Source organism: Pleurodeles waltl, chromosome 5 (genome assembly GCF_031143425.1).
Source record: "Pleurodeles waltl isolate 20211129_DDA chromosome 5, aPleWal1.hap1.20221129, whole genome shotgun sequence".
Taxonomy (NCBI): Eukaryota; Metazoa; Chordata; class Amphibia; order Caudata; family Salamandridae; genus Pleurodeles; species Pleurodeles waltl.
The window spans coordinates 67,783,902-67,810,341 of record NC_090444.1 but is presented as its reverse complement, the minus strand read 5'-3'; the positions used below and the strand labels follow the sequence as shown (position 1 = coordinate 67,810,341).

The window sequence follows — 26,440 nt, the reverse complement described above, 5'->3', positions numbered from 1 at the left end:
ATCAGCCATCTCCCGCCTCAAAGCCTTAACTATGCCATGTTGTTTCGAGAGGCAGACTCCTCGGACAACAACCTTAAATGCCTCCCAAAGGGTGCCCGGAGACCTCACAGACCCCCGATTCTCAGCAAAATACAACTTAATCACCTCGCGCAGTTCCTCCCGAAAAGCCACATCCCGAAGCGCCCCCCGGGGTAGCCGCCACATAACCGACCGGCGCAGTTCAGTTGGTATCTCCAACTCCAGACAAACCGGAGAGTGATCCGATAACGTGCGAAGAAGATGATCCACCGCTCTAGTCCAGGACGACACATCTCTGGTTCCCAGCCAGCGATCAATCCGAGACCAGCTACCGTGCACATAATTCAGACACGTTCCCTCTCTCACGCCTCCATACTGCTGCCGCCATAAATCCACCAGCGCGCCATTTCGCATCACTGCCTCCAAAGACTTAGCCGCAGAGACATGCTGCATCCTGGCCAAACTCTCACGGTCCATCCTGGCATCCAGAACCACGTTAAAATCACCACCCCAGATCACTGCGCCCGCTCCCAGCGATTCAACTAGGCGCCACAGCTCCAGAAAGAATTCTGGATCATCAACATTCGGTCCATACACAGCAACAAGTCGACAAGCTCTGTCCAGCAACATACCACTCAGTATTACATATCTACCATTTTGATCCACTAAGACCTCTCTCGTGCGCCACTGCAATCCCTTGCGGAGTAAGATTGCAACTCCACAAGCATAGCCGGAGTACGTGGAGCAGTGCGTCTCTCCAACCCACCCAGCCTTCAGGCTACCCACGGTAGCCCTCACCAAATGCGTCTCTTGTAGCATACAAATATCAATATCATGCTGTTTAACATATGCAGCCACAAGTCGAGCTTTCCGCCGGTCATTGAGCCCACACACGTTCCAAGTCAAACACCGAACCACAGACACTTCCTCACCACTCAACCCCATCGATAGTCATCCAGCATCACACACGAAAGCAAACCGCCACCTGCCGGAGACATAACATGAGACCAACCAGAACAGCAAAAAGAAGAAAAAAAACAATTTCCCTACAAACAAGGGGAACCCCCACCACCCCCCACCCACTCAGAACCCCCAAACGGACCCTTCCAGGAACCCACCCATACAGGCCCCCAACCCTTCCCCAATTACAAAAACAGGGAATGTCAGGACTCATCCGAGGGGCAATAACCGGCCTGATACCTCTCCACCCAGCTAGCACTAGGGAAGAGGGGCCCATGGGCCGAGATACAAGTTACTTAGTAGACGGGACCAGGCAAAGAGCAGTCCAGAGCACTCCAGCATCTCCAGCAGTTGATATTAGGCCAACCGGAGCCAGTTAGTCATTATCACTTAAGGCGTAGTCGTCAGCGCCCATACCCCGGTGCTCCGCGGCCCCCGCACCTTAGGCAAGCGTCTAGCAAACCTGGCCGCCTGTTTCAGATCCGTGAAGTACAGCGTCTTGCCCTCATGTCGCACCCTCAACTTGGCAGGATACAATAGGGCAAAACCTACACCCGCTTGACTCAGCAGACGTTTAATTGGCAAAAAAGCACGCCTCTGAGCTTGCACGCCAAGGGTGTAATCGGGGAAAAAATTGATTTCCGAATTCTTATATAACAACGGTCGTCTCTCCCTAGCTAAACGGAGAACAGCGTCTCGGTCCCGGTAGTTCAATAGACGTGCGATAATTGGACGCAGGGGGGTTCCCGGCGGGGGCCGAGGCCCCAAGGACCTGTGCGCTTTCTCAACCACCAGCATCTGAGAGAGCTCGCCAGCAAACAGTCCAGTCAGCATCCGCTCCACAAAGTCTTCCATGCGACCCATATCAGTCGCCTCCGGCAGCCCCACGATACGGATGTTATTACGGCGGGATCGCGCCTCCAAATCCTCGTTCTTATTTCGTATAACCTCAAGAATTCGCGCAAGCTGGTCTCTATCACCCTGGCGTGCATCTTCTATTTCAGATGTACGTGACTCCAGAACCTCAAACCTGGAATCGTGATCGTCCACACGGGCCCTGATGCGGTCAAGCTGTTCTGTTACATGGTCCAGCTTGGCGTCAATGTCAGCCAGACTAGTCTTAAGTTCCAAAAACATGGACCTTACCGACACCTCAGGGTTATCCTCTACATTCACTTCATCACTGGGCTGAGGGGCAGCAACAGCACTCCTTTTTTTCCCACCCTCAAAGGTGAGTTTTGCCTGACGTTGTTCAGCCTTGCCCATTATTCCACTCCACGCCAACAGCCCTAGCCAGAGCCCGAGCAACTAAAATGGCCAGAGCAAGGACCCCCAAAGTCTATGTCTCTCTCCTTGCAGCACAAGTCACTCCCCAGGGCCACCAGCCAGCACCAGAGTCCCAGTAAACAGCAGAGCACCCCAAGGAGCCAGTCAGTTCACGCAGCTTCTCGCAGTATACACTGACGTTTTATAGACAGAACAAATTTACACTACCGTGGGGAGAGTGGCCCCAGGACAGAGTCTGCACCACCAAGCAAGGGAACCTCCACTACTTCGCCTTCAGCAGGTCGCCACGGTCTCAGCCAGTACTGCCACTGTCTGGGCACTGCCGCGTATCTCCAACAGGCAGCTCGAGGAGTTTAATTAGGCGCTCCAGATGGCTCCCCCCCCCCCCGACTCCAGGGAGAGCACCAGCGAGCCCCCAGGGCCACACCAGGAGGGGCCCCACCACGCCAATCCACAGCTCCATGGGCAATCCACACCGCAATGGCCGGTGCTCCCGGCCACCACCGACCTCAGGGCCAACCCCTTCCACTCAGGATCGACCCTGGATCCAGAACCGGGCCCGCTCCTCTCACGGCCCTCCGCGATCCTGGTCCCGCCGAGCCCAATAGCTCCCGGCGGCCACAGCGGCTGGAAATCACAAGGACCGCGAGGTCCAGCAATGTCTCCGCGGCGCAGCGAAATCCAGATGCGCCCCGGGGCCGCGACTCGACCCAGTCGCCGATCGGCCCCCTGTCAAACCACCGCACCCGGCCTGCACGCTCGCAGGAAGCGCCCACGGGCCTCCGCGTCTGCCCGCCCTATAACTTGCGCGCGCAGGCGAGGCCGTCTGCAGGCCCGCCCGCGCAATTCTGCACCAGCTCCGGCCGCACTCTCGCTCCCGGGCCGCCAGTGACGACCCAGGGGTTCTTCTCAGGGAGCACGCTAGGTCCGCTCCCGCCAGCACCGTCCAAGGGAGAAATAAAACGGAGAAACGGCCCCGGGCCCGGCAGAGCCTCACACGGTGACGGCCATCTTGCCACACCCCCGTCCCCTTCGTCATTGTTGGAATCAGAACCAAAGAGCTGGTGTAATGTATGAACTTTGTCGTGGAATAAGGGCAATGTGTCAGTCAGAAGGGTTGGCTATTGGCTGTGCTTCAATGGGATCGGAACGCTGCTTGGTTCAAGCTACAGATTAGGTTTGCTCGGAGTCAGAAACCACTATAGGTGGTAGTTCCTCTTGCGGCATCGGCACCACCATCTATGTCAAAGGAACTGGTGCAGACAGTGATGCTTGAACCAAAGTCTGCACCAAAGCTGGTACAGAACCAGAAACAGATTCAAGAGGCAAAAGTGGTGCTGAAGGTGAACCCATCGGTGAAACCCTGACTGGAGACTTCTGCAGAGGGCGAGGGCCTGAAGGTGCACTAGAGCAAATTAAAAGCAAATTACGCACAGCATGGCCTCTCTAAAGGCTGATGTTGCCAATGATCCCGGAAATTCAGGCTCCATCGGGACTAAGTTTGGAATCAGCCCTTCAGGAGTTCGAGTGGTGGGAAGGGGCCAATTGTCACTAGGGCTTAGTGTGCTTCTTTGAGTTTCCAGACGGCGTCAACCTCGATAAGAATTTGCCACAGCAACAACTTTTGGAGCAAGAAGGAGACCTACCTCTTCACTTCTACTGCTTACAGTATGAAATCTTCCATTGCTTGGCTATGTAGAGTTTCACCTTATGGTCCCATATGGCCTTTGGGTTCATCTGGGCCTAGTAGTCGCAGGCCCTGGAGTGGTGTTCCAACCCCAGGCATCGTTTCTGGGTATCTGTCACAAACATTTGCTTACAACAATACCTACAAGGTTTAAACACAGTCATTTTGGGCGATGACATATTTCCCCAGTACACTGGTAAAAATACATTTTTAGAAAATAAATCTTTAAAAGGCGAGAGGAGTAAAGCTCCAGATCCAAATCTGAACGCGTGGAAACAAAGAAGCCGATGTCCCATTGCTCCTGGATAGAACTATCATGCAACCTTGCTTGTCACTGCCATAGCAGAACCATGTTGGTGAGAAGCTTTACAAAGCCACCTATCTGCGCACAGGACGCAGACTGCCCCCTGGAGAAATATACGCAAGGTGAGGAATCCGCATTTAAAAGTACCCATCAGGAATAACACAGATCACTTCTCAGATGTAAAAGGCACCAATAAAAAAGAATGGATTCTGAGAGAAAACTCAAACAACAAATGCAAAAACAACAAAGAGCCTAAAAGAAAGAATTGACTCTGAAGAAACTGCCGTTATAAGGCATTATGGGAACTGGATGTCCCTAGACTCCTAAACTGACGTGTGCATTTTTAACTCTTCTAATGTAATGCCTATCGAGCTCTCTTGCTTACTATTTTTGGACTAGCTAGGCAGTAGTTTCTGTACCCCCTTTGAGTAACTTAGCTTTGTGGGCTGGCCTTGCTGGCATTCTAGATCTTAAGCTCCAAAACTGATTTTTAGGTTACATCTAGCACCAAACTAATCATGCCAACCAAAAACCTTTCCATATGTTGCAGAATACTGTAGTGTACCGCACTGTAATGCTTTACACACATGCAAAGAGCAGGCACCCAATAGAAACCGGTTATGGAATTATGGCTTCACTGTGAAAGTTGGTAAGGCACTGTTTTCTTAGTCATTAAGGCACTTTTAGGGGCTCTCTGATCTCTGACCTATAGCTGCAGAGCCATTAGGTCTGGGAACGCGGTTGTAAAATGAGGCCCGAAGTGAAGACTGGTCCTACACTCTCTAGATAATCTCTGCATCATCATCACACTTCCGAATGCAACACCAGTTTACATGGCCAGAATCGCTGCATTCACATAGGCACACTAAGAGTGGCAGCTGTTGAGGTAGTTGCACATTAGAGGGCCATGCCAGGTATCAAGGTACTCTAACCAGTACCCAAGCAACTTGCCATGTTACTGCACAAAGAAACCCGAAGACAGACTACTCTCTTGCCAATCGCCAATGCAAAATGACAAACCCTATAACCATACACAAAATGTTGTGGGCTGACCCAAAGTGTGAAGGACACTTCAAACAAGCAACTGCTGAATGAGGCTGAACGACATTGACCCAAAAAAGCTAACAGCTGAAGGGATCTGACCCAAAGGCTACTCTGTATACTTGTTAGTAACATTATGCCCTTGCCTACACCAAACCAAACAAGCATTGTCAAAGTCAGTGGGATTCGCCTTTTTTGCCCTATTCGTTTTGCTGATGGTTGTTAGCCATGACACACAGCATCCATGATGGTGCAGCGTGGCTAAAGTAAAAGAAACCCTTTTATGTGCCTGCCTGTGTCATTTTGTAGTCACGTGCAGTACGCATACATGCTCCTACAAAATTATGTGGCTGTTTCCAATTTTTCATGTCTGATGTCAGATCAGTAACTAAATACCCCGGGCGACAACAGGGGGAAGGGCGGGGTCACTGAATCAACACAGGCAGGGAGACGTGGAAACATCAAGGGGAGGGCAGGGAGGCATAGAAGCAACATGGGAGAAGGAGGGTGTTGACAGCGTAACAGGAAGAAGCACACGGACGAGCATGACAAGTACTGGGCAGGGAGAAGCATATGGGGACAGGCAGCAATACACAAGTAAGAAAGCTCAAACACACACACTCAGTGCATGCACAAAGAGGAAAATAGTTACCAAACATCGAGCACTGACACTAGGTAAAAATACACATGTAAAGCGGCAATGCTCTAAGGAAGGGACAAACAATATCTAGGACAGGAATAATAAGCAGGCACATGACACGGTCAACAAAAGCCAAGCGAAAGCAAAGGGCAGGCTTCCAAACCCCTATAACTTCATGACCACAATATGCTTCACAACAGTCCGCGCGTGTGCCGTTTAGTAAGCTGGACTTAAAAGGGCTCAGATTAACACAACTACTAAAATATCATCTACGTATCAGATTAATAGCATGTCAGTGGCAATAAAACATTCAGCATATCAGACGAGCAGACTACGCAAACACCTGCTCAGGTATCAACAAAAACTGAAAGAGGGCTAGACTACATTTCTATTTATGGGTGATGTGAGAGAAGATGGAGTCAAGGGGGAGGGAGCTAAAAGGAAAAAAAGGAAAAGTATGACTTACGAATCTTCGCTCAGAAGGTCGCTTGATGTTGGATGGATTGTTGGTGAGATCAGGTAATATAGCGGCTATCACCTCCCCAGTGACATCTCCAGCAACTATGCTGTTTAACCAGTCCGAACCAGAGATACTCTGCCAAAGCAAAATAGGAATAAAGTTATGCAGAGTAGTATTAGTGAAAATCATTTACTTGAAGCTATGATAAGAATAACGCAGCCTTCAACACAAGTTACACATGCAACTTAAGAAAGTAATTAAAGCGTGGTTGGAACTACGTACAAAAGGCAGACTTCAAGATCTAGAACATAATACTATTATTGTTATATTATTTATATTATTTTTTGCATATTATTTAACATATTATGGAATTCTAAAGCAACAAAGTTAACATACTGTAAAAAAGAGCTAATATCGTAGGATTTATGCAATAAGTACATTTGCCTTTTTTTACGTTTCACGTGTGGGTAGATGCTATGCTAGTAGTTCAACGTCACATGTTACAATGTTTACAATCCCTGCGCAGTGTGTAGTACATACTTCTCCACATCTTACCCAAACAGTTCCTTTCCTTGGGGCAATGTAGTAGGCCTTGTACCCAAGGCAACCAGTGTCCAGAAAGTGAATTCCACAGAGACCATAACTACAACACAGAAAGAACAGAGAACATCAACTCAAATTTGCAGTCTACTGCATGCTGATAATTCAATAAAAACATATCTGTTTGCATTTAGTTTGCATATCAAAGAAACATGTTTTTAGAGGGTGGTTTACATTAAACATAATTCAGGTGCCATGGTATTCCAGCAGCAGCCACTGCTACTTATGGAATATAAACCTACACAATAAATCAAGTATAAGAATGAAAAAAGAAAAAAAAAAAAAAGAGCAAAGGATTCCTTAATATACTGTCTTTTATTTTTGCTAACAGCATATACCCTTACTTCAGGGCACTAAAGAACATGTTACTTACCTTTTGTAGTATTCTTTGTGGTGACCAATCTATCTAACTGCAGATTCCTCGCCATCACATGCTTTTTGCACTCGCAAAGTATCTGAATCGTTATTTTAGGCCGTTTGCGAATACAAAAATCTGTTTTCCAATGCAAGAAAGGCATTCGGATCGTTTTTTTTTTTTTTTAAAGATCTGAATGAATCACTATTTTTGTTATTACAAATACTGGATTGTTATTACGAATTCCCTAATAGCGAACCAGTATTTGTATGTATAAGCAGTCGCAAAATCCAGTTTTTGCAAGTGCAATTTACCACCAACTTCAGTCAGGTGGTAATCATGTGCCACCTATAAAAACTGACCCACATGCATCAGGCCCTTTTATAATAACAGCCTTGTAAGTTCTTGTGAGGAGGATGGGTATTTTGGCAGGTCTGCAGAGGGGATTTTGAGGATTAGGGTTACCACCCCCCTTTAACCAAATAGAGGAGAAGGTCTATAATACGACCAGACTAAGTAGTCAGGTATTTTGGATTTAATTTCATAATTAAATCCACTGCCACAAACCTCTACAGCTCTAATGCCATACCACCCATGTTCAAATACTCTGTCACTTCACCTCAGCCTGAGAGGTTACCAAGGAGTAATGGCTGAGCAGGGGCAGTATCACAAAGTGCTATTTTACGTTTTTTTTAAATATTTCCTTGATGTTATGTTGTCTAAAATTCATGATTATATTAGTTTTCCTGTATGCCAACAGGACTTATAACATACTGAACTGAATTTTTGTTGTACTGCAGAATTCTGTAATGTCACTGGCTGCATAGATGGTATTCATATGTCCACTCTGTGAAATTGAGTTTATTTTTCGTAATTACAAAAACAGTCACTCCCTCAATATCTAGGTTGTATGATGCCTCCTGTATTATAACAAACCTTGATGTTCACTCTCCAGGCAGCACTCATGATTCTTATATGTCCCGCCACAGTGTGATATATTTTCGTCTGTCTCAAGGTGATTGAACAGATCTGCAGATGGTAATGCAAGCGTGTGTTATTCTGTAGGTGACAGTGCTTACGCATTACATCTTTGGATACTAATACTCTATTTGAACACGCATTTGAAGTGAGCCAAGATACAACCAAGCTCACAGGACTACACGCTCTGTAATAAGGCACACCTTTGGCATCCTCAAAGGACAACTAAGGTGTTTGCGCAAGAGTGTTGGAGCTCTACAGTAACATGCAGACATCTGTGGCAAAATCATAGCTACCTGTGCAATGTTACATGACACTGCTTTAAGGAGGAGGGCCTTCCCAATGTAGAAATGGAATCAGATTCTGATGCAGAGAATGAAAGTCCATAATCACAACCCCAACAGGATGGCTCTTGCGCTGCAGAGGGCAGAACACATCAAACATCACTTTATTTTTAAGATAAGCCAGAGACACAAAATTCAATTGATACTCTAGATGTAGGAAAGTCACCCTTTCTGGCATGGTTACCCCCACTTTTTGCCTGTTTATCAGTGTGTTTACACTGTTTTCACTGGGAACCTGCTAACCAGGACTCCAGTGATTGTGCTCTTACCCCCAAATTTGAGTGCTTTGGTACCCTTTACAACCCACGATTGGCATACTGGTGTACCCCTGTAAGTCCTTAGTATAGGGTACTTGGGTACCCAGGGCATTGGTACACCAGGGGTCCCCCCCCATGGGCTGTATTATGCCACCCATGGGAGCCCATGCAAACTATGTCTACAGGTCTGCCACTGCAGCCTGTGTGAAAAGGTGCATGCACCCTTTCACTACTGGTCACTGTAAGTCACCCCTATGATAGGCCCTCCTAGCCCGGGGTGGAGGTCCCTGTGTGAGAGGGCACCCCTGCATGAGCAGAGGTGTTCCTATGAACTCCAGTACCAATGCACTGGACTTCGTTAGTGCGGGGAAGCCATTTTACCCATGTACTGGCTACAGGTCACACTACCTGTGGTCCAGCTCCATAATGTAACTCCAAACCTAGGCATGTTTGGTATCAAACATATCGGAATCATACCCCAATACTAATGGCAGTTGTGGTGGCATGATTCCATGCACTCTCGGGGCTCCTTAGAGGACCCCCTCAGTATTGCTCCTACCAGTATTTCAGGGTTTGCAAGCAGCCCATGCTGCTGCAGCCCCTCAGACAGGTTTCTACCCTCCTGCTGCTTGACCAGCTCAGGCAGGGAAAGGCAGAACAAAGGACGTCCTGTGGGAGAGGGAGGAAACACCCTCTCCCTTGGAAATAGGTATTACAAGACTGGGGAGGGGTAGCCACCCCAAGCCACTGGTTTGCTTTGAAGGGCACATTTGGTGTCCCTCCTTGCATAAACTGGTTTGCATCAGTCCGAGGACCCCTGTCCCTGCTCATGCGCGAAACTGGACAAAGGCGAGGGGAGTGACCACTCCCCTGTCAATCACCACCCCAGAGGTGGTGCCCTGAGTTCCTCCAGGTGGCCACTTGATTCTGCCATCTTGAAAACAAAATGTGCAGAAGTCTCTGGAAGCATCTGAGTAGCCAGGTCAGGCAGCTGACATCAGTGACCAAGCCCCCTGTTAGGGATATTTAGGGACTCCCTTGCAGGTGGGTCCCCTGATTTGGCATGCAAGATTCCAGCAGGACTCTCTGCATCGATCTATTCTGCTCCTGGCCACCGGAACCGCAACTGGACACTTCAGGAACCGACAAGACTGCAACTCCCGAAAAGACCTTGCCTTGCAATATTATTTCCTTTGTGGGGGCTGCGATTGCTTCTGCAGACTCTCCCGACTGCTGAGGGTCAGCCCGGACTTCCTCGAAGGGTCGAGCCGCTGGGCCTTGCTGGGCTTCTTCAGCCTTGCTACTCTTTTTTTGCTCCAGCTTGCATTTGACAAGGCTTGTTGGTGGTCCTCCTGAAGTCACTCAAAGTAAAGGGAGCGAGTGGGGGAAAATGGCTGACTCACTGTCTTGTGCTGTATGCTATGGTGGGCAGAAGCAAGATGTGAATGGCAATTTAACAGACCAATAGAAGAAGCCTGCTGACCAAAAGACCCTCAATGTATGTATGTTGTACATGGTTTGTTGGGGCCAAAAATGGTCTGTCAACATATTTAACGCTTTCTCAGTGGCCAGACCAAAAAAAAAACCCTGGTGCTCATTCTTAAAGAAAGTGACAAAAGTGCAACTACAGTTCCATGACCTCGCACTGGGGCAAACTGATCTCTTTCGGGAATTCCCACGTTTAATTCAGTAGGCCAGAAAAGCATACTCCGAAATTCAATTTTCGCGATATACAAGTGCACATTTGCTCGTACGAAAATTTGCAGAGTAAGTGCAAATTTTCCACGGTGGGAAAAATATTTTCTAGCATGAGGAACTCCTTTAAGAACACTTTCACCCTTTTATTGGAGAAGATTCCTGTCAAACTTATGAAACAGTTTTACTACTGTCAGGAGTAAATATCTGAGTAGAGCTAATGAATAATATTAAACTCACAGGGGATCCCCAACCCTGGAATGAAAATGTCACTTACCCAGTGTACATCTGTTCGTGGCATCAGTCGCTGTAGATTCGCATGTTTTACAATAGCTCGCCATCTGGTGTTGGGCCGGAGTGTTACAAGTTGTTTTTCTTCGAAGAAGTCTTTCGAGTCACGGGACCGAGTGACTCCTCCTTTTGTCTCCATTGCGCATGGGCGTCGACTCCATCTTCGATTGTTTTTCCCCCGCAGAGGGTGAGGTAGGAGTTGAATTGTAGTAATAGTGCCCATGCAATGGAGTGACTAAGTATGTACCTATTTAAGGTTGAGATGATACATATACAAATAGTTGAAGGTAACTTCCAAACTGCTACAGGCTCCCGGGGAGGCGGGTGGGCACATGCGAATCTACAGCGACTGATGCCACGAACAGATGTACACTGGGTAAGTGACATTTTCAGTTCGATGGCATCTGTCGCTGTAGATACGCATGTTTTGCATAGACTAGTAAGCAGTTATCTCCCCAAAAGCGGTGGCTCAGCCTGTAGGAGTGGAAGTAGTTTGAAATAATGTTCTTAATACGGCTTGACCTACTGTGGCTTGTTGTGCGGATAACACATCTACACAGTAGTGCTTGGTGAATGTGTGAGGCGTAGACCATGTGGCTGCCTTACATATTTCTTGCATTGGGATGTTTCCTAGAAAGGCCATGGTAGCACCCTTCTTTCTGGTTGAGTGTGCCCTTGGTGTAATGGGCAGCTGTCGTTTAGCTTTAAGGTAGCAGATTTGGATGCATTTAACTATCCATCTGGCTATACCTTGTTTTGATATTGGGTTTCCTGCATGAGGTTTTTGAAATGCAATAAATAGTTGTTTAGTCTTTCTGATGTTCTTTGTTCTGTCAATGTAATACATTAATGCTCTTTTGACATCTAATGTATGTAGTGCCCTTTCAGCTACGGTATCTGGCTGTGGAAAGAACACTGGAAGTTCCACTGTTTGATTTAGATGGAACGGTGAAATAACCTTTGGCAAAAATTTAGGATTAGTCCTTAGGACGACCTTATTCTTGTGTAGTTGTATAAAAGGTTCTTGTATTGTAAACGCCTGAATCTCGCTTACTCTTCTTAGGGAAGTAATGGCGATGAGAAATGCAACCTTCCAGGTTAGGAACTGTATTTCGCAGGAGTGCATGGGTTCAAAAGGTGGACCCATAAGTCTAGTTAGGACAACATTTAGGTTCCATGAAGGAACAGGTGGTGTTCTTGGTGGTATAATTCTCCTAAGGCCCTCCATGAATGCTTTAATGACTGGTATCTTATATAGGGAATTTGAATAGGTAGTCTGCAGGTATGCAGATATTGCTGCAAGGTGTATTTTAATGGAAGAGAAAGCCAGGTTAGATTTTTGTAAGTGAAGCAAGTAGCCCACTACATGTTCTGGAGTTGAGTGTAAAGGTTGTATTTGATTAATATGGCAGTAGCAAACAAACCTCTTCCATTTACTTGCATAGCAGTGCCTGGTGGATGGCCTTCTGGCTTGCTTTATGACTTCCATACATTCTTGGGTAAGTTGTAAGTGCCCGAATTCTAGGATCTCAGGAGCCAGATGAACGAGTTACTTACCTTCGGTAACGACTTTTCTGGTGGATACATTAGCTACCTGTGGATTCCTCACCTGATGAATACTCCCATGGCGCCAGCATTTGACGGAAATCTTCTTACTAGTCTCTGCACGTCGACGAGGACGTCACTCTAGCCCACGCGACGCCGTCTGACGTCATACAGGCAATAAGAAGTCCTCGCCGACGTGCCGATGACAGTACCAACATTTTTTACGTGCATGAGAATAATAATAACCCAATGCAATGAAAGAGCAAAGCAACATCTCTTAATATTGTAAATCACACAACATTGCAATAAAATAGCTGTAGATTTAATATAACCTTTTTTTTTTTTTTTTTTTTAAAACAAATAAATATATTTATACATACGAATCATGTATATACCCAATATATATATAGATTTATATATAAATATACACATATATACAAATATCATACATGCAAAATGTATTGCAACTTTGAAGACCAAAAGGAGCACACTCAAGGATTGCTTGGAGAGACCAAAAAGGCAACGGGGAGGCGGGTGGGACCGTGAGGAATCCACAGGTAGCTAATGTATCCACCAGAAAAGTCGTTACCGAAGGTAAGTAACTCGTTCTTCTGATGGATACAACTACCTGTGGATTCCTCACCTGATGAATAGAGTCCCAAAGCAGTACCACGCCCGGCGGTGGGTGCCTAAATGGTCAAACCAAGAAATCCTGCAGCACTGACCGTGCAAAATGACCGTCCCTTCTGACCTCAGAGTCCAAACAGTAATGTTTCACAAAAGTGTGAAGGGACGACCAAGTTGCGGCCTTGCAGATGTCGACCACAGGAACACCCCTGGCCAAGGCCGAAGAGGCCGACTTAGCTCTGGTGGAGTGAGCTCTAATGCCCTCAGGCGGATCCTTCTTTGCCAAAGAGTAACAGATTTTAATGCAAAGAACAACCCACCTGGAGAGTGTTCTCTTGTGGACTGCCTTTCCTCTCCTCTTGCCCACGTATCCGACAAACAGCTGATCCTCCAGCCTGATATCCTTCATTCTGTCGATATAGAAGCTCAACGCCCTTTTTGGGTCCAGGCGATGTAGTCTTTCTTCCTCCTTTGAAGGATGAGGCGGAGGATAAAACGTGGACAAAGTGATTGTCTGAGCCAAATGGAAGGGTGAAACAACCTTCGGAAGGAAAGCAGCCTTGGTCCTCAACACCACCTTATCCCCATAAAACGTTATATAAGGGGGTTTAACCGATAAGGCCTGCAACTCACTCACTCTCCTTGCAGATGTTATAGCTACCAGGAATACTGTTTTAATAACCAAATACCTTAAGGGGCAAGAATGCATAGGCTCAAAAGGGGACCCCATAAGGAAAGTCAGGACCAAGGACAAATCCCATTGAGGCATAACGAATGGTTTTGGAGGATATTGATTCAGAAGACCTTTCAAGAATCTGAGAACAATAGGGGATTTAAATAACGATGGTTGGTCTGGAAGACAAATGAAGGCTGACAAGGCCGACAAATAACCCTTAATGGTAGCTACTGCACAACCTTTCTGCGCTAGAGACAGTGCAAAAGACAAAACATGTGACAGATGAGCATGTAAGGGATCAATCTGTCTCTCTCCACACCACATAACAAATTTAGACCACCTATTAGCGTAGATAGATTTAGTGGAGTGTCGCCTGGCCGCTAAGATAACATCCACTACATCAGGCGGGAGAGAGAAGGAACTCAGGTTGCCCCGTTCAATCTCCAAGCATGTAGGTGCAGACTCTGGAGGTTGGGGTGTAAAACCTGCCCCTGCGACTGCGAGAGGAGGTCTGCCCTGAGAGGGAGACGGAGCGGAGGGCACAGTGAGAGTTGGAGAAGGTCGGAGTACCATACCCTCCTTGGCCAATCCGGAGCTATTAAGATGACTTGGGCCCGGTCTTGGCGAATTTTCCTCAACACTCGAGGAATCAAGGGTATGGGGGGAAACGCGTAAAGCAACTGGTCGCACCAGGTTATCTGAAACGCGTCCCCCAACGCTCCCTGCATCGGATACTGGAGGCTGCAGAATAACGGGCAATGCGCGTTCTCCCGAGTGGCAAACAGATCTATCCGAGGAAACCCCCACATCTGGAAGATTAAACAGACTTGATCTGGATGGAGACGCCACTCGTGGTCTGCCGAGAATTGGCGACTGAGACTGTCCGCACGTACATTCAAGACCCCGGCCAGATGATTTGCCACCAAGCAAATCTGATGGTCCTTTGCCCAGGACCATAGCCGAAGAGCTTCTCTGCAGAGAAGGTACGACCCTACTCCTCCCTGTTTGTTTATGTACCACATCGTGGTAGTATTGTCCGTCAGGACCTGTACCGACTGACCACGAAGGGATGGGAGGAAGGCCTTGAGAGCCAAACGTACAGCCCGTAACTCCAACAGATTGATATGAAACACCTGTTCCTCTGGAGACCAAAGCCCTTTGATCTCCAGATCCCCCAGATGAGCTCCCCATCCTAGGGTGGAGGCATCCGTTATTACCGTGGCCACTGGTGGCGACTGCGCGAACGGCTTCCCCTGTGAAAGATTGTTGCCCGCAATCCACCACTTCAATTCCACAGCAGCATCTCTGGAGATCTTGACAGTACCTTCTAAATCTCCCTTGTGTTGAGACCACTGCCTTCGGAGGCACCACTGAAGAGCCCTCATGTGCCAGCGAGCATGCGTGACCAACAGAATGCAGGAGGCGAACAGACCGAGCAGACGAAGGACCTTGAGGACTGGAACTACCGCTCCATTTCGAAACATTGGAACCAATTCCTGAATATCTTGAATCCGCTGAGGCGGAGGAAAGGCTCGACTCAATGTTGTATCCAGTACTGCCCCTATGAACAGGAGGCGCTGAGAGGGCTCCAGGTGAGATTTGGGCACGTTCACCGAAAAGCCCAGGTCGAACAACAACTGGGTTGTTGACTGCAGATGATGCGACACAAGCTCCGGGGACTTGGCTTTGATCAACCAGTCGTCCAAGTAAGGGAATACTGCTATCCCCTTCCTTCTGAGCTCCGCCGCAACCACTGACATCACCTTTGTGAAGACTCGAGGTGCTGAAGTAAGACCAAACGGGAGAACCGCAAACTGATAGTGCTGCGACCCTACCACAAACCGGAGATACTTCCTGTGCGACTTGAGTATCGGGATATGAAAGTAAGCATCCTGCAAGTCGACAGACACCATCCAATCTTCCTTGTTCAACGCCAAAAGCACCTGTGCTAGGGTCAGCATCTTGAACTTTTCCTGTTTGAGGAACCAATTCAAGATCCTCAGATCCAGGATTGGTCTCAACTGACCATCCTTTTTGGGAATCAGGAAGTATCTTGAGTAACAACCTCGACCCTTTTCCTGCTCTGGGACCAACTCTACCGCGCCCTTTGAAAGGAGGACTTGAACCTCCTGTTCTAGCAACAGGAGGTGTTCTTCTGAACAATAAGATGGGCGGGGCGGGATGAGGGGCGGGAACTCCCGAAAGGGAAGGGCGTAGCCTTTTCCCACAATGCCGAGAACCCAAGTGTCCGTTGTGATAGACTTCCACTTGTGGAGAAAACGCTGTAATCTTCCCCCTACAGGAGAGGAGTGAGTGGGAAACGGTGGAAGCCTAAGGCTGCTTCCCCTGCTGCACCCCTCCAGAGGACGAGGAAGAGGCAGAGTGCTGTTGAGAGGCTCCTCTGGTACGGACCCCACCCCTCCCCCTCCCTCTAAATGACCTATAGGGGAGGGAAGAGGCGGGTTGCTGGAACCTCCCCCGAAAGGAAGAGGAATAAGAGCCACGCCCAAATCCCCGAAACCTCCTGAAAATTCTAGAAGAGGCAGAGGAAGAAGGAGCTTGCAGTCCTAACGATTTGGCTGTGGCTCTGCTCTCCTTAAATCGTTCCAAGGCTGAATCTGCCTTGGCTCCAAACAGTCTGTCCCCATCAAACGGGAGGTCCAGCAGGGTCGACTGCACATCCGCAGAGAACCCTGAGTTTCGGAGCCAGGCCTGTCTTCTTGCCACCACAGCCGTGCCCATCGCCCTGGCCACCGAGTCGGTCGTGTCCAGCCCAGACTGGATAATCTGGGTCGCGGCAGCCTGGGCGTCCGAGACCACATCCAAAAGACCCTGGGGAAGCTCCGTGAATGAAGACGAAATATCATCCATCAGCGCATGGATGTACCTCCCCAGAATGCACGTGGCGTTGGTGGCCTTCAACGCCAAACTGCATGACGAAAATATTTTCTTGGACTGCGCATCCAGTTTCTTGGAGTCTCTGTCTCCAGGCACCGTCGGGAAGGAACCAGGCGCTGACTTTGAGGAACAGGAGGCTTGCACCACCAAGCTCTCCGGCGTAGGGTGTCTAGAGAGAAAGCCAGGGTCAGATGGTGCAGCTCGATACCTCCTGGCCACAGCCCTATGAACGGCCGAGGAAGACACCGGCTTCTTCCACACCTCCAACACCGGATCCAGCAAAGCCTCATTAAATGGCAAGAGAGGCTCAGCTGCAGCAGAGGCTGGATGCAATACCTCTGTCAGCAAATTCTGCTTTGCCTCTGCCACCGGCAAAGGCAGGTCCAAAAAGCTCGCTGCCTTCCTCACCACAGCATGAAAGGAAGCAGCCTCCTCCGTATATTCCCCTGGAGATGAAAGGTCCCACTCAGGGGAAGTGTCCAGCCCACTGGCTGTATCCAGACCATGCAGTCCGTCTCCAGAGTCCTCAATCTCTCCCTCCTCTAGGACTCGCTGGTACTCTTGCTCTTCTAAAAGACGGAGAGCACGCCTCCTCGAATGAAGTCTCTCCTCGATACGCGGAGTCGACATGGCCTCCGCCGACGTCGAAGAACGGCGCCGATCTCCAGAAGCATCTGACGCCGCGTCCGGCGCCACAGGCAGCTTCGGCGTCGAGGCAGGAGCCGGAGGACGAGGTCTTGGAGCCGATGGATCAACCGGAGTCACAGGGCAAAATCCTGACTTCGACGGAGGGGCAACCTCCGGGGCCGAAACATCCGAAGCCACCGGAGCGGCCACCGACGCCGGCACCGGCGCCGAGCCCACATTCCCAAAAGGGAGAAAGGGCATAAAGGGTGCCGGCCGAAGAGGCGCAGGATCACCCAACGAAAAGGCCAAGGGCCCCGAAGGACCAGCCGGAGCAGCTCCTGGAGCCATCTGCTGAAAGATGGTATACATCGCATTAAGAAACGCGGTACTATCGGCTCCAGGAGTGGGAAAAACCGGATACTGGGGTGCCTGGATCGAGGGCGACCCCGACGCCGGCCTCGACGTCTGCGACGCCGGAGAAAACACAAGAGGCTGCACCACCTCAATCACTGACGCCTGACCAGGTGAAGTCGGTGACGCCGGAGAGGGCAACGGCGTCGATGGATGCGGCGTGACCGTGGGGCTGACCTCCCAAGTCCTCCGACGCCGAGCCGAAGGTGACCTCGAACGAGACTCCTTGCTGGAGTGACGTCGTGAGTCTCTACGGCGCCGGGAGTCTCGATGACGCCGGTGAGACCTTGGCGAAGAAGACTTCTTATGATGTTTCTCCTTCTTCTTTGACTTTGCCATGAATAACTTGGCCTCGCGCTCTTTGAGGGCCTTCGGATTCATGTGTTGACATGAATCGCAAGTCGAGACGTCGTGGTCAGAGCTCAAACACCATAGACAGTCGGAGTGAGGATCTGTAACTGACATCTTGCCCCCACACTCTCGACAGGGCTTGAAACCCGACTTCCTCTGAGACATTGTTACCGCAGAGAAGACTACGCAGCAGACAATACACTGTAACCACGAAGGTAACAGTAACTCCCTCGAAGATAACCGTTTCGAATGCACGGAAAAAAGGGAACTGTCATCGGCACGTCGGCGAGGACTTCTTATTGCCTGTATGACGTCAGACGGCGTCGCGTGGGCTAGAGTGACGTCCTCGTCGACGTGCAGAGACTAGTAAGAAGATTTCCGTCAAATGCTGGCGCCATGGGAGTATTCATCAGGTGAGGAATCCACAGGTAGTTGTATCCATCAGAATGCTAGATTCAGCGATGCTGGATCTGGGTGTCTGATCTTTTGGTTGTGTTGTGTCAACAGATCTGGCCTGTTGGGCAATTTGATGTAGGGTACTACTGATAGGTCTAGCAGCGTTGTGTACCAGGGTTGCCTTGCCCAAGTTGGTGCTATCAATATGAGTTTGAGTTTGTTTTGACTGAGTTTGTTTACCAGGTAAGGAAGGAGAGGGAGAGGAGGAAAAGCGTAAGCAAATATCCCTGACCAGTTCATCCATAGGGCATTGCCTAGGGACTGTTTGTGTGGGTATCTGGATGCGAAGTTTTGGCATTTTGCGTTCTCCTTCGTCGCAAACAAGTCTATTTGAGGTGTTCCCCAGAGTTTGAAATAGGTGTTCAGAATTTGGGGGTGAATTTCCGATTCGTGGACCTGTTGGTGATCTCGAGAGAGGTTGTCTGCGAGTTGATTTTGGATCCCTGGTATAAATTGTGCTATTAGGTGAATTTGGTTGTGAATTGCCCAACGCCAAATTGTTTGTGCTAGCAGGCTTAACTGCGTGGAGTGTGTCCCCCCCTTGCTTGTTTAGATAATACATTGTTGTCATGTTGTCTGTCTTGACGAGAATGTATTTGTGAACTATTATTGGTTGGAAAGCTTTTAGTGCTTGAAAAACTGCTAGTAGTTCTAGGTGATTTATATGCAGTTTTGTTTGATGTACGTTCCATTGTCCTTGTATGCTGTGTTGATCGAGGTGTGCTCCCCACCCTGTCATGGAAGCATCTGTTGTTATTACGTATTGTGGCACTGGGTCTTGGAAAGGCCGCCCCTTGTTTAAATTTATGTTGTTCCACCACAGAAGCGAGAGGTAAGTTTGGCGGTCTATTAACACCAGATCTAGAAGGTGACCCTGTGCTTGAGACCACTGTGATGCTAGGCACTGTTGTAAGGGCCTCATGTGCAGTCTTGCGTTTGGGACAATGGCTATGCATGAAGACATCATGCCTAGGAGTTGTAATATCATCTTTGCTTGTATCTTTTGTGTTGGATACATGCGTTGTATGATGGTGTTGAAATTTTGAATTCTTTGGGGACTTGGAGTGGCTACTCCTTTTGTTGTGTCTATTATGGCTCCTAGGTATTGTTGTACCTTGCACGGCAGAATGTTGGATTTCGTGAAGTTGACGGTGAACCCTAGTTTGAAGAGGGTTTGTATGATCTGATTTGTGTGCATTGAGCACTCTATTAACGAATGGGCCTTGATTAGCCAGTCGTCTAGATATGGGAACACATGTATTTGCTGCCTTCTGATGTGTGCAGCGACTACCGCTAGACATTTGGTAAAGACTCTTGGTGCGGTTGTTAATCCGAAAGGCAGTACCTTGAATTGGTAATGTATTCCTTTGAATACAAACCTTAGGTATTTCCTGTGCGATGGGTGTATTGGTATATGGAAATACGCGTCCTTGAGGTCTAAAGTTGACATGTAGTCGTGTAGTTTTAGCAATGGTAAAACTTCTTGTAGTGTGACCATGTGAAAGTGGTCTGATTTGATGAATGTGTTCACTATTCTGAGGTCTAGGATTGGTCTCAGCGTTTTGTCCTTCTTTGGTATCAGAAAGTACAGTGAGTAAACTCCTGTGTTTATTTGTGTGTTTGGCACTAATTCGATTGCATTCTTTTGCAATAGTGCCTGCACTTCTATCTCCAGGAGATTGGAATGATGTTTTGTCAAATTTTGTGCTTTTGGTGGTATGTTTGGAGGGAATTGTAGAAATTCTATGCAATAACCATGTTGGATAATTGCTAGAACCCAAGTGTCTGTAGTGATTTCCTCCCATGCTTTGTAATAATGACTTATTCTTCCCCCCACTGGTGTTGTGTGGAGGGGGTGAGTGACATGTGAGTCACTGCTTAGTAGTAGGTGTTTTGGGGCTTTGAAATTTTCCTCTATTCCTAGGGAATTGCCCTCCTCTATATTGTCCCCGAAAACCTCCTCTGTACTGTCCCTGGTAACTGGACGGTGTTGCCTGTGAGGTGCTGGCTTGTGTGCTTTGACCCCGAAACCCCCCTCTAAAGGGTGTTTTACGGAATGTGCTGTAATTCCCTCTGCTCTGCAGGGAGTAGAGTGCGCCCATGGCTTTAGCAGTGTCCGTGTCTTTTTTGAGTTTCTCAATCGCTGTGTCCACTTCTGGACCGAACAGTTCTTTTTCGTTAAAAGGCATATTGAGAACTGCTTGCTGAATCTCTGGTTTAAATCCAGACGTTCGGAGCCATGCATGCCTTCTGATAGTTACAGATGTATTAATTGTCCGTGCAGCTGTATCTGCAGCGTCCATGGAGGAGCGAATTTGGTTGTTGGAAATGGTCTGTCCCTCCTCAACCACTTGTTTTGCCCTATTTTGTAGGTCCTTGGGCAGATGGTCAATGAGATGTTGCATCTCATCCCAATGGGCTCTGTCATAGCGCGCAAGTAGTGCCTGGGAGTTAGCGATGTGCCACTGGTTTGCAGCTTGTGCTGCGACTCTTTTACCAGCTGCATCGAACTTGCGGCTTTCTTTATCTGGGGGTGGTGCATCTCCAGATGTGTGGGAGTTGGCCCTTTTCCTAGCTGCTCCTACAACGACAGAGTCTGGTGGCAGCTGTGTAGTGATGAAAGCCGGGTCTGTAGGAGGCGCCTTATACTTTTTTTCCACTCTTGGTGTGATTGCCCTACTTTTGACCGGCTCCTTAAAGATTTCTTTTGCGTGCCGGAGCATACCAGGGAGCATAGGCAGGCTTTGGTAGGAGCTGTGGGTGGAGGAGAGTGTGTTGAATAAAAAGTCATCCTCGACCTGTTCTGAGTGGAGGCTTACATTGTGAAATTGTGCTGCTCTAGCCACCACTTGAGAATACGCAGTGCTGTCCTCTGGTGGAGATGGCTTCGTAGGGTATGCCTCCGGGCTGTTATCTGACACTGGGGCGTCGTATAAGTCCCATGCGTCTTGATCTTGGTCACCCTGGCTCATGGTGGTGTGAGCTGGGGAATGTGATGGAGTTCGTGCTGGTGAGACGTTAATCACAGGTGGAGGAGAGGGTGGTGGGGTAACTTTTTTCACCACTTTTGTTTGTGGTGTTTGTTCAGTTTGGAACTCCAATCTTCTCTTTCTTCTAATAGGGGGAAGGGTGCTTATTTTTCCTGTCCCCTGCTGTATGAAAATACGCTTTTGCGTATGGTCTACATCCGTTGAGTGTAGTTCTTCCTCAAACCTATGCTTTTGCATTTGGGAGGTTAGCGAGTGCTCTTCTGTATAAGAGCCTGAAACTGGGTCGGTTGCAGTTTGTTTCGGCACCGAAACCCTGTCTGCATCTTTTTTCGACTCCGAGGTGACTTTTTTCTTTTTCGGGGCCGAAACCTCTCGGCGTCGATCTTCTTCGGTGCCGCTGTCTCGGCGTCGAGCCGTGTCTACACCGGTATCTCGGTGTCGATGCTTGTCTCCAGCACTTTCTCGGTCCCGAGAAGGCTGCGTGCCGGTGTCTCGACCGGAGTCGGACGATCTCGGCACTGTATGGGCCTTTTTCGGTGCCGACGGTCGGTCACCGAATTTATGGGTCGAGCCATGGCCTGATGGCAGTGGCGTCCCCTGGGCCTTGTAAATCTTCTTTTGAGTGGTTTTCGACGTCCTACTCACGGTTTGTGTATCGTCGAATCCTTCGGAGTCCGATTCTTGGATCGAAAAGGATCCCTCCTCTTCTTGTTCCTCGAACTCCCGGTGGGCTGTCGGCGCGGACGCCATCTGAAGTCTTCTGGCTCGACGGTCTCTGAGAGTTTTTCGGGACCGGAACGCACGACAGGCCTCGCAGGTGTCTTCGCTGTGCTCAGGTGACAGGCACAGGTTGCAGACCAAGTGTTGGTCTGTATAGGGGTATTTATTGTGGCATTTGGGACAGAAACGGAACGGGGTCCGTTCCATCGGCGTTCTTCTGGACGCGGTCGGGCCGACCAGGCCCCGACAGGGGATCGAAAAAATTACCCCGAAGGGCACCGGAGCTCTTCGATCTTAGACGCGGTGTTGAATCTAACTACGCCGACCCCGAACGCAACAATACCGACGAAAATCTTCTGAAATTAGCTATTTTTCCGTTCCGAAACTCGGAGCGACAGGAACACGTCCGAACCCGATGGCGGAAAAAAAAAAACAATCGAAGATGGAGTCGACGCCCATGCGCAATGGAGACAAAAGGAGGAGTCACTCGGTCCCGTGACTCGAAAGACTTCTTCGAAGAAAAACAACTTGTAACACTCCGGCCCAACACCAGATGGCGAGCTATTGCAAAACATGCGTATCTACAGCGACAGATGCCATCGAACCTACCATTTCCCATTAACTTCCAGCCTCTGTCAGTAGACTTGTTCCCAGGAAAATCATCATGTGAGAAAATCTGTTTTGGCGTGCAAAATCAATTTTTGCATATGTAAGCTAAATCTACATGTGTAAATAGCTTTGAGAGGTAGGTCCATAACATTTTGACACTACAAGAACTTGCAAAGTTCATTTAGTTGTAAAATGTAAGCCAATTATTTATCTAGCAATTAGTATATGCTCATATCAATGGCAGACAGGGTAACGGAGGCACAGAGAAATGTAGTGATTTGTCAAAGAATTTAAAAATGTTGTCAAGCGCAGAAGGTTAGTCTATAAGCGGTATCGATCTTCAAATAGCAAGGCAGGCCAATGGAGTCCAAATATAATCTTGGCTGATTTACAGTACAATTGTTTTAAATTGAATGAATGCTTAAACATAATTTTGCCAGAGCAATTCAAAAGAAGCTTTCTCATCAACTAAAATGATTAAGAGAGCAGTGGTACACTTAGTACAATGGTATGTACGGAACGATGTTCTAACTAGAACTCTGGCACAGCCAAACTGATGGCCTATTAGAGAACTATTATGACCAGTATCTTGACCTAAACACAGCCCATACATTAACAGAGCCTACCATTATACAAAAGTTTAACATAAACAGAACCCTGGTATGCTCAGAGTCTGGAATGATGAGACGTGTGGTATAATCAGAGCCTTGGTAGAATCGAAGCCTTTACAGAATATGACAGAGTAGTATCAGAGCTCGGCTAGAAGAAGAACAACTCACTCTATTGCACCAAATCTGAAGTAGTAGATTCTATAGAGGTGAAGCAGATTTCTTAAAAAATAGATTAATTAAATTCCACACCCTTGTCTTACCTCAAGGGGTTACACCTAGGGCTACAAATGGTGATGCACATACACATACCTGTTCAAGGACATAACAGGATGAGTCAGATGTGTTATAACTGGCACTGATTAGAACTGGTTTGGAAATACTTGGAAATCCTTTTTATCCAACATAACAGTAGGCAGCCATACTCATTAACATCTTGCTAACGAGTGGCTTTGTTTCTAACAATTACACATGTACATGTAGAAGTGTTGTAGGCCATTTGTAACAAGAGAATCTAGACACACTTTAACAAAGACCTTCTATACAAACCCAAGCAGCATTTTTCACCACAATTTAATTGCAGGGGACACACCACACATCACAGATGGCATGCACTTCTACATAAATATGGCCAAAAAATACACATAAGATATTCGCATGCTTAACAACTTACTAAAGCATTTTGAAAGAAAGGGGTAATCGATCAAATAATAAAATAAGTAAATGTACAATCAAACAGAATGCAGTGTTAACATACACACATTTCTTTAAAAAAAAAAAATGAATGATTTGGCCCTCACCTCAGAAGAACTACTAGAGCGCAGAGTAATACCGGAAGGGACTAAGGTTACATTTACAATCCTCCAGAGTTGGACCGTTCACTCAAGTCAAACTCTCTCAGAGAACAATTATAGCAAATTCTTATTTCACACAATAGCAGGGACCTGTTGCCCAGTGGATAATAATTAACAGTTCTATGGCCACAGCAAAGCTCTGTTGGACACAAGCGGTGTTGCTTCTCTTCAGTGTTACTTTTTCAGATTCACACTACTGCTATAACTGGCTTCATTTCCCTCATGTTCCTTCATTTTAGGGTTCATGTCCACTTTGAATGTAGTGTTTTTTTTTAAGTGGAGTGTAATATAAAGTTCTTCTTCAACTACTTAAAACATTACTGTAATTGACTTCTGGTCAATCACAAATGTAACATTTCAGCTCATAAGGCTGTGGGACCAAGCACCATTCCATTCCTGCTTATACCCCTTTCATCTCCACCTCATGCAGGAGGTGGGACGGTGAGCAGGAAGGGTCAGGCACAGTATACAAGATATTTTTATCAACACACACTCGCCACTGGTGATGGAAGAACTCGTCAGAAAGAGAAAACATCACCAGTAAAACATGTGTCACGGAGAACATCTGCAACCCCAGCAATTCTCAAGTGCAGCTCATCCATCTCTTGAGAAACTCCTATCTCACCCTCAGGGTTGTGAAGAACATAATGGAAGCCTCAGATCCCCTGGAAAGCAATTCTTTTCTCCCTTTCTGAAGATATTGTCAGGCTGCACAGCGTCCATCTAGGTAAATATCTACTCCCAAACTATCATGTGCACATTTGAGTACCTTGATTAAATATTCCCTCTTGCTGAGGCACAAAATTCCACCAGCAATGTGTCTACATCCATTTCTTTTTCTAGGAGACCTCTTGTAGAGAGGCTACTGACCTGAAGATGCAAAATCTGGACAGAACAATTCATGCTGGTCACCGCTTTCCTCAAAGAGCATTGTAAAGTAATTTACATCTAGTGGAGATGAGCCCAGTGTGGAGGATGGAGGATCTCGCTGATTTTACAAATGCCGCACTTCTGACGCCATTTAGGCAGATAGGGCACTCCACTGCACGTCAGCTTCAAGTTTATCCCAACTCAAGGACAGCGACTTGTCCATTTCAGTGGCCCACCGCTGGCTCATATTTCCCCATTCACCCTTCAAAGTACGCCATGGCTCTCTCCCATGACCAATATTTTTGTTTCATAGTCTTATAACAATGGCATCATGTGTGCTTAACCCTGCACAAGTCTTGGCAGTAAGAGGACTCTTTTGGACCTTCCCTAGAGTTCCTTTAGAAGAGGAAGGTTTAGCCACAGAAAGCTCTTTTTTCCTATAGCCGCTGTTTTTTTATTTTCTGTTGGAGACCAGTATCTCCATGTGTGAGTCACCAAAAATAGGGTTTCAAATCGCTCTCCTGGAGCATTTTAACTTCGTTAACTCACTGGCTTAAACCTCCTATCTCACCAGGCTGTCCTCGATCCCCAATCTGCAGATAACTCAGCAGCCAGTGTATATCAAAGCAGCCTGCCCATACCTGAATGCAAATACCCTGCTCTGGTCTTTTTATTGTCATATGGCACAAAGCACTGGCAATCACTCCAAGCGAAAATATACAGGAAGCCTGCGCTAGGGTTGCCACCAGACTGGTTTTATACCAGAATGACCGGTATTTTAATGCCCTGTAGGTACAAAAATCCTAAAGCCAGAATCTTCCTCCACCATCAGCAACATGCTTAGAACAGTAAATGTTAGAAGAAAATACTTTAAAGTGTGTCCTACAGTAGCCCTAATAGCACCTGACTGATAATTAAACTAAACACAAAGAAAAGTAATGTTACAAATCAAAAAACACATCAGAAAAGTCTGTTTTAACATGCCCAGGCCTTTCTAGAATACTAAAATGTGAACAGACGGCCAATGTGTTTCTCTGGGAAAGGTGGCAACCCGAGTTCTGCCCCTTCCTTCCATAGCACACCACAAATCCCAACACCATTTGCAGTGATTCCCCTGAACGCAAGTCTGTGCTATCTTACTAAAGAGCATCTTTATTAGGGAGGAAGAATTAACTGTAGGTTTCAGAGGCTAACGTGAACTCCCGCCCCCACTCTGCACAGAGACTATCACCTGGGCGCCCAACATTTCTGTACACCATGGACCAATCATCATCTACTGCA

The 26,440-nt window shown here is 47.7% G+C and overlaps 1 protein-coding gene across 1 annotated transcript in view; it reads right to left on the bottom strand.

Annotated features, from left to right (window-relative positions):
• Positions 1-26,440, bottom strand: part of GTF3C2 (general transcription factor IIIC subunit 2) — a 720,157-nt gene that overhangs the window by 155,362 nt on the left and 538,355 nt on the right. Inside the window, exons 15-16 of the mRNA XM_069236502.1 lie at positions 6,953-7,040; positions 6,404-6,532 (exon numbers count right to left, since the gene is read on the bottom strand). Coding sequence (XP_069092603.1) covers positions 6,404-6,532; positions 6,953-7,040 — 217 coding nt within the window. The remainder of the gene's footprint in view (positions 1-6,403; positions 6,533-6,952; positions 7,041-26,440) is intronic.